Source organism: Pipistrellus hanaki (genome assembly GCF_964339955.1).
Source record: "Pipistrellus hanaki genome assembly, chromosome: 1".
In the NCBI taxonomy this organism is placed as follows: domain Eukaryota; kingdom Metazoa; phylum Chordata; class Mammalia; order Chiroptera; family Vespertilionidae; genus Pipistrellus; species Pipistrellus hanaki.
This window is the reverse complement of record NC_140503.1, coordinates 28570139-28582657: the sequence shown is the minus strand read 5'-3', so window position 1 is coordinate 28582657 and position 12519 is coordinate 28570139. Positions and strand designations below refer to the sequence as shown.

At 51.6% G+C, this 12519-nt stretch overlaps 1 protein-coding gene across 2 annotated transcripts in view; it reads right to left on the bottom strand.

Moving 5' to 3' along the window:
* Nucleotides 1–12519, bottom strand: part of SPTB (spectrin beta, erythrocytic) — a 121264-nt gene that overhangs the window by 61880 nt on the left and 46865 nt on the right. For both annotated transcript variants that reach the window (XM_084866295.1, XM_084866296.1), the window contains exon 2: nucleotides 5329–5527. In XM_084866295.1, coding sequence (XP_084722421.1) covers nucleotides 5329–5476 — 148 coding nt within the window. In that variant the 5' untranslated portion in view covers nucleotides 5477–5527. The remainder of the gene's footprint in view (nucleotides 1–5328; nucleotides 5528–12519) is intronic.

Genomic DNA, 12519 nt, shown 5'->3' with positions numbered 1-12519 from the left:
TTGAAATCTGAGAAAAAAACACTTTAAAATAATTTTTTTAATTTAAATATATTTTATTGATTTTCCACAGAGAGGGAGGATAGAGAGCTAGAAACGTCGATGAGAGAGAAACATCGACCAGCTGCCTCCTGCACACCCCCTACTGGGATGTGCCCACAACCAATGCATATGCCCTTGACTGGAATCAAACCTGGGACCTTTCAGTCTGCAGACTGATGCTCTATCCACTGAGCCAAACCGGTTTCGGCAAGAAAACACTTTGAATACCTCTTGCTGATGACACCATCTCTGCTTGCACAGGTAGCTTGAGAGAGACGGTAGGACCATAAACACCTGACGCCTTGGTTGCCAGCAGCTGCATCTGAATGCATCAGCTTCACAGGCTGCCAAGAAGCTGCTGATCCCCACCACAGTGTGGCCAAGCCCTGCTCTCCAGAACAAATCACTCACCCTCTGGACATAAAGCCTTTACCTGGCCTCAGCGTCATCCTGGTACAGGCAGAGAGAGGAGTTGAGAGAGAGGCTCAGCATCATCTTTTGCACCAAAGTCAGGAAGGAACCCTGCGACCCTCTCCAGAAAGTCCCTGGGGAGCCATGGTGTGTGGGCAGGGAGCAGCAGGGTCTGAGAACCATGGTCCTAAGGCTCTGAGGGAACACCTGTCAATCACAGAACTTGACCTTGGGGCCTGGGCACAATGGGCCTGGAAGGTGTTTAAGGCTCCAAGTGGCAGCAGCTCTGTGATTCAGGGCGCAGGACGCAGCTCGCAGTGCACCTGCTGTCCTTCTGCCTTCTCCGAATTGTCCTCAACCAACCTCGCCACTTTGGCCTCATCTCATTTCTAGTAAAAAGGCTACAAAGAGAGAACGCAGCAAGGAAGCGCATCTCTAGTTTGAAGCATCGCTTGGATTCCAGTTTTGAGTGGGCCACACGATTTGGTGCACTATGCTGGAAAGGGAGCTCTGTGTAGTTTGCCCCTCAGTAATGGTTCAACAGGCCAAAGAGGAGGAGGAAGGGCGTGTTTGGTCTTCTTCCTCCTTCTCAGGTGGCCCTGGGCTGCAACCTTCCAGAGGCCTCTGTGCACCATGGAGCTGAGATGCCAAGCTGTGTGCAAATGTGAGGCAGGAGGAGGAGGGAGGAGGAGCGGGATGGGAGGGAGAATGGTGCACAGGGTTTCTCTTTGCACCTTTCTGTGGCATTGCTCCTCTCCCAGCTGGGCCACATCTGCCCTGAGCTACCAGGGTACACAACCAGGTGTGAGGAGGTGTGCAGGCAGGCGGAGGCCTCCCCTGGGATGAGGAGAGAGGGAACAGAGGGAGGGCATTCTGGCTGGGAAATTCCCTTGCAGCCTGCAGTGCTCCATCCCTCCTCCAGGTGGCTGCCAGTGTGAAAAGGGGAAGGACAGGCAGGGGCCGTGACAATAAGCTGACTCCAGGAGGCACTGAGAGCTTTTCTACTGTGACACTAAGGCTGGAACTTTTGGGAGGGATAGGAATTTGGCCCGTTCAGCTGCTCCCTTCCTCTAGCCTTTCAAAGCCGATCCAAAGAGTGGCCTGCCTGGGAAGGTGCCAGAACCGTCAAAGCAGAGGACAGCTCCCTGTTCAGGAAGAAACCTCATGGCCACTCACCTCGGAACCTCAAAAAGTGCTGCCAGCTTTAGAAGCTGATGCTGAGAGCTAACGTCTGCCCAGGGAACCTACTGGGTAGGTATTCCTGCTGGGCTCCCCGCCCTCCCTGTGGCATTGCCAAGGTCAAATCCCCTTCCCCCAGGAGCCTTCTGCAGCCTGTTCCTCCCACTTTCCCTGACCCCATCCCACTTTCACTTGAACCAGGCTGATCTGCAGTTTCAAATCCAGAGTCATTCATTCTGGAGAGGTCAACGTGGTGGCTTCCACACAGAGGAACCAAATGGCTCGTTAATTCTGGCCCAGGGAGGGAGAGCTGGGGACGATCAGAGAGGCAGAGCAGGGGCTGAAAGAAAGCTGACTGAGAGGCAGAACACATGGAATCCAGTTCACCAGATGCAAGTCTTCTAGCTACAGGTCACTAAGTAGAGATGGACTCACAGGAGCTGCTATACCAGGAAGAGCATTTAAAAAACTCATCCTTTGGATCCTCAGGCCGATGGCAGACACACAGCTGGGATCCCGGCTGGCCGGCCTTAAGGAGAAAGCTCTCTAGCACGGGGCTTCATCTTCATGGGCACTGGGTCTCAGGGGACGAAGCCCAGAGCTCCAAACACAAGCTTCAGCCTAATTTCCCCAGTCCCTGGTCCTTTTCTCCAACCCAGGTCTTCTAAGAAAAAAGAGTGATAAGAGGGAAGAAACTGGCCCTGGAGCAGGCCAAGGTCACGGGGCCAAAGAATGGATTAATGATCTTGAATGTCTGAAGTTGGTAGAAGAGAAAGGACAGGAAGACACTAAGATTTCCTATAAATACAAACATTCACTTGCCTACTATTTTATTATTAATAAGAAGCTTTCAGAAACTTCCTCTTGTTTGATATTCACAGCCTTGGGAAAGTACTGCTGTCCTGATTTTGTGAGAGCGGAAATGGATCCAGCTGTCCTCCGTAGCAGTAGCATTAGAGATGGGACCAGGACTTGGATCTGGGACTTGTGACATTTTCCTCTTTACCCAGGACCTTCCGTTTCAGAAAGAAAAGGCCAGGCCAACCTTGCCACACCCACTCACAAAGCAGGTCACAACCATCTTATAAGAAACACAGAACCAAGCGCCTTCCATGCCGGATTACTCTTACGAGTGGAGGTGGCCGTGAGGCACGCTGAAATGATGGGAACCGCCGGTGGCTTCTGCAGCCTGAGCCTCTTTGGAAAGACTGACCCCTGCCCATTCTGCCCAGGCAGCTCCCAAGACAGTCCTGAAGAGGAAAATGCCAAGCCGGGGAGACTGGCTTTTGCTTTCTCTGCTCTGCCTGCCCACCTGCATGGACCAATGGCCATTCCACTTTGGACCTTCTCAAAGCTTTGGCTTCTCCCAAATTCATTCATAGTGGACTCTGAGGTTTTTGTTTGTTTTAAAAAAATCCCGAATGGACTTCTAACTTCCATGTGTACTTGTTAGCCAGATGTTCTCTTTTCTTAAAAAAAAACAAACAAACTCTTTTCTTTTAAAAAAAAAAAAAAAAGAAATATATTTTTATTGATTTCAGAGAGGAAGGCAGAGGAAGAGAGAGATAGAAACATCAATGATGAGAAAGGATCATTGATTGGCTGACTCCTGCATGCACCCTACCGGGGATCGAGCCCACAACCTGGGCATGTGCCCTGACCAGGAATTGAACCATAACCTGGTTCATAGGTCGACTGAGCCATGCTGGCCGGGCTAGTCAGATGTTCTGAATTGTTAAGGTCCATGCAACTCTGCGCGCTGTGGTTCCTCTCTCCTGGGTAGGATATTCGGATTGTATGGGAGATAGGTGAGGAACAGGCAAGGCTGACGGAGACTCTTTCCTAATCAACCCATTTCCACTGGTTTCCTGGGCTGCTCATCAGACCTGGTTATGCTTATAGGCCAAGTGGACAAACTCACGCCCTACCTGCCTGTCAGAGTCACATGCACCCTTCAGTCCCAGCCTCAACTGCTTCCTCCACAGACAAGTCCTTGGTTCTTTCTGCAGCTCTTCCTTTGCTCTTTCCTTGCTATTTAAGTATGTGTCTTTCCTACGGTTCTTCTCTAATTCTACTCGTGCTAATTAATTATAATCAGCGTTCATTTTCCCTAATAGATCAGATACTCCTTAGAGACAAATACTGCCGTATGTAGAATTCACCTCTGTGCTTTCCCCTCCACGCTCATGTCTGGCCAGGGGCTTAGCTTTGCACATAGTGGGAGTTCAATAGATAGCTGTTAACATGGAATTTGCCTTAGTTTCTTAAAAAACAGGGTGTATGTGAAATGGATAAAATGATCCCTGCACAAAAGACAGCCCCACTCCTCAAAGGCCCTATGTCAGGCCTGATGGAATATGGTTCCCCTCTCCCTCCAGCCACACCACCAGGGTCCCTGCAGCCAGATCAGCCAGCATGAGACATAAAGAAGGCACAACCGGACCGGCAAAGGCAAGGGTTCTGAGTTTGGTTATATAAAGAGGTTAAAATTACATAAGCAAAAGCAAGGGGCTGGTGCTCTTCTGTGTCCTCAAGGAAAATCCAAGGAAGGACTTTGTGAGGGAGGGGATGGGGACGAGGCAATGAAGGAAAAAGAAAGGGAGTTTCCTGCCAAGAACAAGGACCCAGAGGGGGATAGCCGGATCTGAATGGATTCCCCAGGCAAGAGAATGGGACACCACCCCCTTCCTTTTATGGGGACACCCAGACACTGAGGTGAAAGGGCATTACGGTCTCAGAGGGGCCTAAGGCCCTGCTTATGCCTCCAGGTCAGCTTATGCCCCAAGGGATGTGGGAGCAGAGGGAGGGAAGTCAGAAGAGCACTAGCATGAAAGTCAGATAAAGCCAGGAGCAGCAGGGGCGGTGGGAGATTCACTCCCGAAAGTGCCTGTGGGAAAGCCTTAACCGTCTTACGAGGCCGAAGATGGGAGCAAGCAGGGAGTGGTCAGATTTGGGCCCGTCACTGGTAGAGCGGATGAAACACCCCCCCCCCCCCTTTTTAACTCAAACTCTCTTCATTGGCCAAGGACTGAGGGTCAGAATACAGCTCCCCTGGGCCAGGCGCCAGGGAGGCAGTGTGCACAGGGGTTGTTGGGAGATGGTGGTGGTGGGGATTTTAAGAAGCAGATCTCAGCCAGCAAGGGAAGGAAGTCTATTCTGAACCTGCTGAGTAAAAATCTAATTTAATTCCGGTTTCAGGATAAGAGGTTTAGTCCAGAAAATCCCCCTTTCTGAGGCAGTGTGGGAGGATGTTATCTGTTCTCAATTTTCTATCAAATCGCTCTTTCCCTTCGGGACCACAGAGAGGATGAGGCAGTTCCTCCATCCAGGCCCAGGCAGGAGACCGAGGTGCCTACGGAGGCCCCACACAGCTCTGCCCGGCTGTGCATCCCCTCGGACTCTTCTTCGCCCAGACCTCCTCTCACTCTGACTGTGGCCACAGGTCATGCAGGGCGCGGGCAGAGGGCAGGGCTCCCCTGGCACCCTCTCCCGCCTGGGAGGAAGTGCCTAGGGCACGTGGAGCAGAGGCTGCCTGAGCCTGCGCTCTCTCCCCAGGGGGCCCAGCCTCTCTGAGCCACACAACCACCACCACGTCTCCATCACCGCCCTGCCCAGGGCTCACGCCAAGGCACACAGAGGACTCACCATGGGCAAGGAGGCGAGTGACCCTCCCCTAACCCCCACGGCCCCACACGGTACCTGCCAAGGCCTTGATCCGGGACCTCTCAAAGAGCCTGGCCGAGCTGTTGTCATTATCCAGCTCGTCGTCCGGGGCATCCCAGCGGGCATTGATCCGGCTGTACGGTGGCTGGTTGGCCACGTTTTCAAACTCCGTGGCTGATGTCATGTCAGCAGGCTCTCAGCAGCTACGCCTGCCTCAGTCTTCATGGAAGAGTCCCTGGGGGGTGGGGGAGACAGCAACACAGTCAGGAGTTAGCTCCCACCCCCTTGGACTTTTCCTCAGGGAAAACTTGTTTGGAGCATCCGACAGGAGTAGGTCCTTGGAGGAGCAGCACACGGTGCCATCTGCCTGGCCATGCTTCCCACCCGGGTCTCTGCTCCCTGGATATAAAATATTGCAGCAGCAGCAGCAACAGTAACAGCGGCAGTGGCGGCGGGGACAGAGAGCTGATGCAGCAAGGGTCAGGATGGCCAGCAGGTGGAGACATGAGTTGCAGCAAGCCCGCTTCTTCCTCCAAACCCACCGCCGCTGCGGAGCCTCCGGGAGCCCAGAGGGCAGCTCTCCGGGGAGCCTGAGGCGAGAGGGACAGGCTGGGCCCAGGGCCAGGACCCAACCTGGGGTGGGGGGAGAGGTAAAGGGGAGAAGCTGGAAGTTGCCTGAAGCTGACTCAGACACGAACCAGTGGGAAGAGGTCTGAATGTGAGCTGCAGGATGCCGTTGGTGTCAGCATCCTCGGCAGCTGTGCTGGGGGAGGTGAACTCCTCCCAGAGGCTGCCCAGGAGTTCTTTCCCAGCTGCAAATACGCGGAAAGCCGAGCTCTGGCTTTGTCTTCTCTGAAGTGCAACCAGGTGCTCAGACAAGGTCTCCTGTTGAACCCCAGGACAGAGCAAGAAGCCCAGATGAGCCTGCTGGTCCATCAAAGCCATCAGCTTTGATGGGTGATGGCGGTGGTGGTGGTGGTGAGGGGGTCCCATGGACAATGGAGCTGTGCGTGTTCATCTATGCAATCAGCATGGTCATCAGGAGCCCTGGGTCTTCATTCATTCATTCATTCATTCATTCATTCATTTAAATATGTACCAAATATGAGGTGGCAGGCACTATACTAGATAATTATAAGCAAGACAGAAAGGGCCCTGTCCTCATAGACCTTATATTCAGGCAGCAAGACAGACGATTAAATGAGCAATTACAGCCAAAACCGGTTTGGCTCAGTAGATAGAGCATCGGCCTGCGGACTGAAGGGTCCCTGGTTCGATTCTGGTCAAGGGCATGTACCTTGGTTGTGGGCACATCCCCAGTAAGGGGGTGTGCAAGAGGCAGCTGATCGATGATTCTCTCTCATCAATGTTTCTGACTCTCTATTCCTCTCTCTTCCTCTCTGTAAAAAAATTAATAAAATATATATTTTTAAAAATGAGCAATTACAATGAATGTGGTGGGTGCCTCCGTTGGGAAAGGATGGGAGGGGGGGACTCATGGAAGCCCTGGGTGTCAGGGGAAGGGGAATATAAGCGATCCCTAAAGGAAGCTTGGAGTCACCCTTGAAGGAGTATATGAAAAGGGACGAGTCCCAAACATGGGAATAAAGAGCAGGAGCGGCGCTCTGAAAGTGAGAAAGAACCTGGCAGTATGAGAAGCCGTGCCGTGTAACTAGAGGGTGAGGACCGGGTCAGGGAGAAAAGTGGGACAGGAAGCTGGAGGCACGAGGCACCAGGCCCTGAATGCCTGCGGCCTTTGGGAAATGACTAGCTTCCTTTAGCCTTAATTTCCTTCCTGTACCTGCCACTCGGTCACCTCCCCAGGGACCTTACAGGACTCCAAGGTCAAGTTTGTAAGAGAGGACAGGGAGCCCAGAGCCTTCGCGTCCAAGAGAGCAAAGGGTGGTGGGTGGGGAGGCTGCAAGGCAAATGACACGTGTCTGCAACTAGTGAGCTGTCAGGTGAACCCCTCCCTCCACGAATATATGCACCACACACATACACACACATGCACTCATATCACAAACACAGACATACACTCCGACATACACACTCACCCATGCAGGCACGCATTTGAAGAAGAGATGAAGGAAGCTCACCGATCCAATCATAATGGCGGGGCTAGAGCCGTTGTTTTTTTTCCCGACAGAATCACTTCAGATTCTTTCCCCCACTCTGATGAATCAACCCCACCACATCCCTTTGAGGTGAGACATGAGCCAGAATTATCCACTCTCATTGCACAAGGGAGGAAACCAAGCCTACTGCAAGGAGGCCTCCCCAAGGTCAGCTAGGGAATTACGGCTGTGGCTGGGACCACAGGCCACGCTACAGCCAGTTCACTCCCCTTGGCCAGGCTGATTCTAAGGAAGCAGGTGGGAAAAGAACACGGTACATGGGGACAGAGGGCACGCCCCAGTGTCCAGGAGTTGGCAAAGTTGTTTGCTACTCAGGGAAGGGAAGGTGGAAAAGCCGGTCATTTTCCCAAATACACATGCCCTGCCACGCCAGGCCTGTACCCAGAACAGCCCTGTCCTTTTGGAAAACCTACCATCTTTTCTACAGATGCACAGCCTACTTCCGGGGCTGGCATTTCCCACCCAACTGGTTGGGCCAAGGCAGTTGGGAAGGAGTCCCAGCTCCACATGCCTTTCCCCACTTTCCTCAGGGCACTACCGCTGGCTCTGAGGAGGAGAGGGACAGACAGGCCCAGGGATCCAGTGCTGAGAAGGCTGAGCTGCCAGATGCAAGAGGCAAGGTGAGATCGGATCCTGCGCGCAGGAGGTAACCAGACCCTGGCTCTCCTTGTCTTGGGCTATTTTTAAGAGTGGCCGCGAGAGGCCCCGGCCACGGGGCTGGGGGAGTGAGGTTACCTTTGCGTGGCTCCGTAAATAAGTCTGCCCCAGAAAGATGAGCCCGAGCAGGCAGCCCAGCGGCCCAGCACTCGAGACAAGATTGATGGCCCCGGTGCAGGAGAGCAGCCACTAGACAGCAATTCATCCTGCTTAAGACCGCCATGCCTCCTGTGACCGCGGCTCAGGGACGGCGGCAGCCAGGCAGCGCTCTGCCCGGACGTGAAAAAGCACACGCGCGTCTAAATAGACAAGCCTAGAGTTTTCTTTCTCTGTGTTTGTGTTTCCTAGCAGGATCAAGTCCCCGAAGACAAACACCAGGGAAAGAAGGTTCAGAAACTAAAGAGAGGCCTTCTTCTTCCTGCACCCCTCCCCCCTCCTACCCTGCCATGCCCACCCCAGTGGCCTGCCCAGATGGCACTCCATCAGAGCCAAGAAGATGTGGGGGCAGGAGGTGGTGGTAGTGGTGGTGCACAGCGGCAAGGGGAGAATCCTGGAGAATTTAAGAGTGAGCAGCAGAAAATAAGAAATTAAAAAAACTACAGATGGTTATTCTAGAAAACCAAATCACACACACAAACACACACACACACCACCACCACCACCACCACCACCACCACCACAAAACCTCGATGCCTGAAACCAAATTTAACCCAGTGTCCCCCATGTCTATTCCCATTACTATCAAAATGTCCCTTTGAAGGCCTAGCTATCAAGAAGCCATCAGGACTGAAAAGAATCGCGTTGGGGGCTCCTGGTGGGGATAACTAACCAAATGGGGAGTCATGGAAATGACATCTACATTGCTCTCTGAGGGCAACTTGGCGATGAGCCGATCTGGTCCCCTTTGGAGAGCTGTCAGTCATCTGGGCATCCAGAGTGGCCCTCTGAGTATGAAGGGCAGCAACACATGGCTAACACTGGACTCCACACTGTACCTCACTCCCCTGCCGTGAAATCCGGGGTGGGGGGTGGGGGCGGGGGAGAGGAAAGGCCTAAGGAGTAGTTCCTTGTTCAATAACTCCCCAATTCACCCCCAAGCTCCCAAGAAGTCCTCATAACCTGCCAGCATCTGGTCCATCTGTAGGTGGGTCTCCTCTGGCCCATGTGACTCTGTCCACGGAAGCCCACCTTTCCCGCCCAGCCACCTGCCTGTCTAGCAGCTGGGGAAGCCTGTTTCTAAATGCGGAGCCCCTCACTCAGTGGGCTCTGTCAGCCTGACCCCTGGTTATCTCTTGGGCAGGATGGGTCCCTAGAAGACCTGCCCACAGCTCAGCACGGAAAAGCTCCTCTGACCGCGCAGGGCCCTCCCTGGCAGAAGGTGCGCCTGCTTGCTGAGTAGATTTCACAACATCACTGACGAAACCCACAGCTCCACCCTCCCCACGTGTGCCCAGGAGCCCATCCGCTTCTGAGATCAGGTGTTGGGCCTCAGCATCTCAGCCTCCTGTACTATGCCCAGTTAATCCCCGGGTGGCGGGAACCCAAGAAGCGGCCGCAGTGGCAGCTGCTCTCCGCCGGCAGGGAGCTGCCGCAGCCCTAGCTAGAGCTCACCTCAGCCCTCCCCACAGCGCTGAGCACAAGGGGACGGATGTGCTTCTCCTCCCTGACCCACCTCCCCTTCTCTGGGCCACACAAATGTGTGAAGCAACAAAGCCCAGTCTGCTTCAGGCGTGGGAAATAGAGGGTGGGGGGAAGGGGGCAGGGTCACAGGTGGAGGCTGTTGCAATAGCTTGGACACCATCTTATCTTCCTTAAATAGAGAATTTAGACCCATTCTGCCTGTGTTTTCTCTCTAGCTGTGAGGGTTGACCCCTTACCTGCTGTCTATTTTGTACTGCCCCCCAAACCTGCTTTTTAAGATGTATTTTGGTACTATGACAACCCAGGTCAGGAGATTAAACCCTGAAGTTTCTCCAATAACTTTTCTGCCAATGCATTTATAACGCGCATTCACAGACACCCTAGTCAAATATATAAACACTCACTAAAACAGCATGAGAGCATGAAATACTGAATATTGAATCAATAAATAAAACCAGCCAGTGAGGTGCCCAGTAGATTTTTAGAGTTCTCTAAATCTACCTCCAGCCTTACCTTCCTCTCTACTCCCCCAACCTCAAACTCTAGTCAGGCACCTCCCTCAGTCTACCAGACATCTCTACCTAGAGATTACAGCTCAGTCTCAGTAAGGCTAAGACTGAACACATGGCTCCCAGGATAGGAGAATAAGGGGGTTTCAAGACCATGGTGACAGAGAGGCCAGGTAAGCACAGCACCTGCGGGTGACCTTTCCAGCAGAGGACGTTACCTCCAGCGCCTGGACTACGCTGCTTCCCCTCCCCCCAGAGCACACTCTGCTTTTCCACTCTGTAGTTCCCATCCCGACCTGCCTGCTTCCAGTTCACCAGCGGCAGGATGTGGTTTGGGTTTCTTAAAGTCTCAAGATTCCTATCCACAGTTGCTACCCTCAAGGATCCCCATGATCTGCAAGGTCCTGGTCATTCTAGCCCACTGCCATTCGGTAAGGCCTTACCCAGACCCTTCTGCTCCAGTTTCTGTCACCAGGCAGGGACATCAGGCACACATGTCACAGCTTGTCCCCTCATCATGGAAAATCTCTTACTAAGAACTGGCTCTGGTTATGCTGCAGCTGCTGGGATGGGGGTGAAGGGTGGGACCATGGCCCCAACAGCTCTTACAGAGATTTGGTTGGGGAACAGGTGCAGCTCAGCTCTGATATAGGGATTGTCCCATTAGCTCTCTATCGTAACAGCATCTCTCAGTGCCTCACGTTCTACACAGAGGCAAACGTCCACAGGGAATGATTAGAGGAGACAGGAGAGGTGATACTTGTAACATATGTACATAGTTTTCAAAGACCAACCTCTATTGGGATTCCTAGGCTCAATATCTACATTCACAGAAAGCTACTACAACCCCGTAACTTTTCTTCTCTCTCCCAACTCACTTCTTTCAAGATAGACACTGGCTCCACTTGCCAAATAAGTAACATTCTGTGGTAGCTGAAGGGAAAGTTGATGTCCAATTTCTCATCTTCCATGAAGACTTTTCCAGAATGCCCACTGTGACCTCTCTCTTCTCTGCACAGGGGACCAATGACAACTCAACACTGGAAGTGATCAAGAATAGATCAAAATAATCACTGAGATATTTTTAACGAAGTAACTGATTCATAAAAGATCATGTAAAACAACAACCATTAGATAAGAGCTTGAGGGGAGCTAAACAATAGAACCAAGTTCCCAACACTTGAATTCACTGATGAATCTTAATATCACTAAGAGCAGAACAACTAGATACTATGGGTCTCCTATATGATGCAATACAAGGGACATTGAGATCAATGGCATTCTTGCCAAAAAAAAAGGTGAACCTTAATCTGACCAAGGCTTTTGAGCTATAGGAATTATAGGATATCAAGAGACAACTTAAATGACAACATAAGGTAGCAAACAAATCTAGAATGTGGGACATTCGGCAGACAACTGATTGCATTTCTTTGATAAGTCAGTGGTATTAAAACACACACACACACACACACACACACACACACACACACAGAAGAAGCAAATAGTAGGGACTGCTGTAGGTCAAAAGAGATTTAGGAAATGTAATAGCCAAATGCTTCGTGTACCCTGTTTGGATCTTGAATAAAAAAATAGCTATCAACTGAAACTTGTTTGGCTCAGTGGATAGAGTGTTGGCCTGCGGACTGAAGAGACCCAGGTTCGATTCTGGTCAAGGGGATGTACCTTGGTTGTGGGCACATCCCCAGTAGGGGGTGTGTAGGAGGCAGCTGAACGATGTTTCTCTCTCATCGATGTTTCTAGCTATCTCTCTCCCTTCCTCTCTAAAAAAAAAAATTAATAAAATATATTTTAAATCAAAAAACTCTTTTGAGAGAAACAGGTAAATCTGAATACAGTTTGGTCTACCTGCTGAAAAGGTCACGCACAGGTGGAATGCTGGGCCGCACCCTGCCTAGACTCTAGGTTCCTTGTAGGCAGCAGCCATGTGTGTCTTATTCATTTTTGTATTCCAGTGCCAAGCACTGTGCTTGGGACAAATAGGTGCTCAAATATTCTCCTCCTCCTAGAGACCTGAGCTCAAATTCTGAATTCTCTTTAAACCCCTTTATCCTACCATATACCCTGACCCATGCACTGCCCATTCAATTTTCTCACTTATGTGTAGTGAGCACTTATTTAATGTTTATTCATCACTAAGGCCAGTCACTCTGGCTCTGTAAAGTGTCTTCCATTCATCGTTCCTTTATGTTCTAAAGCTTCCATTTCATTTTAGGCTCTTACTATTCCCCACCTGGACTTGTGTAATGGTCCATCTCTGTACA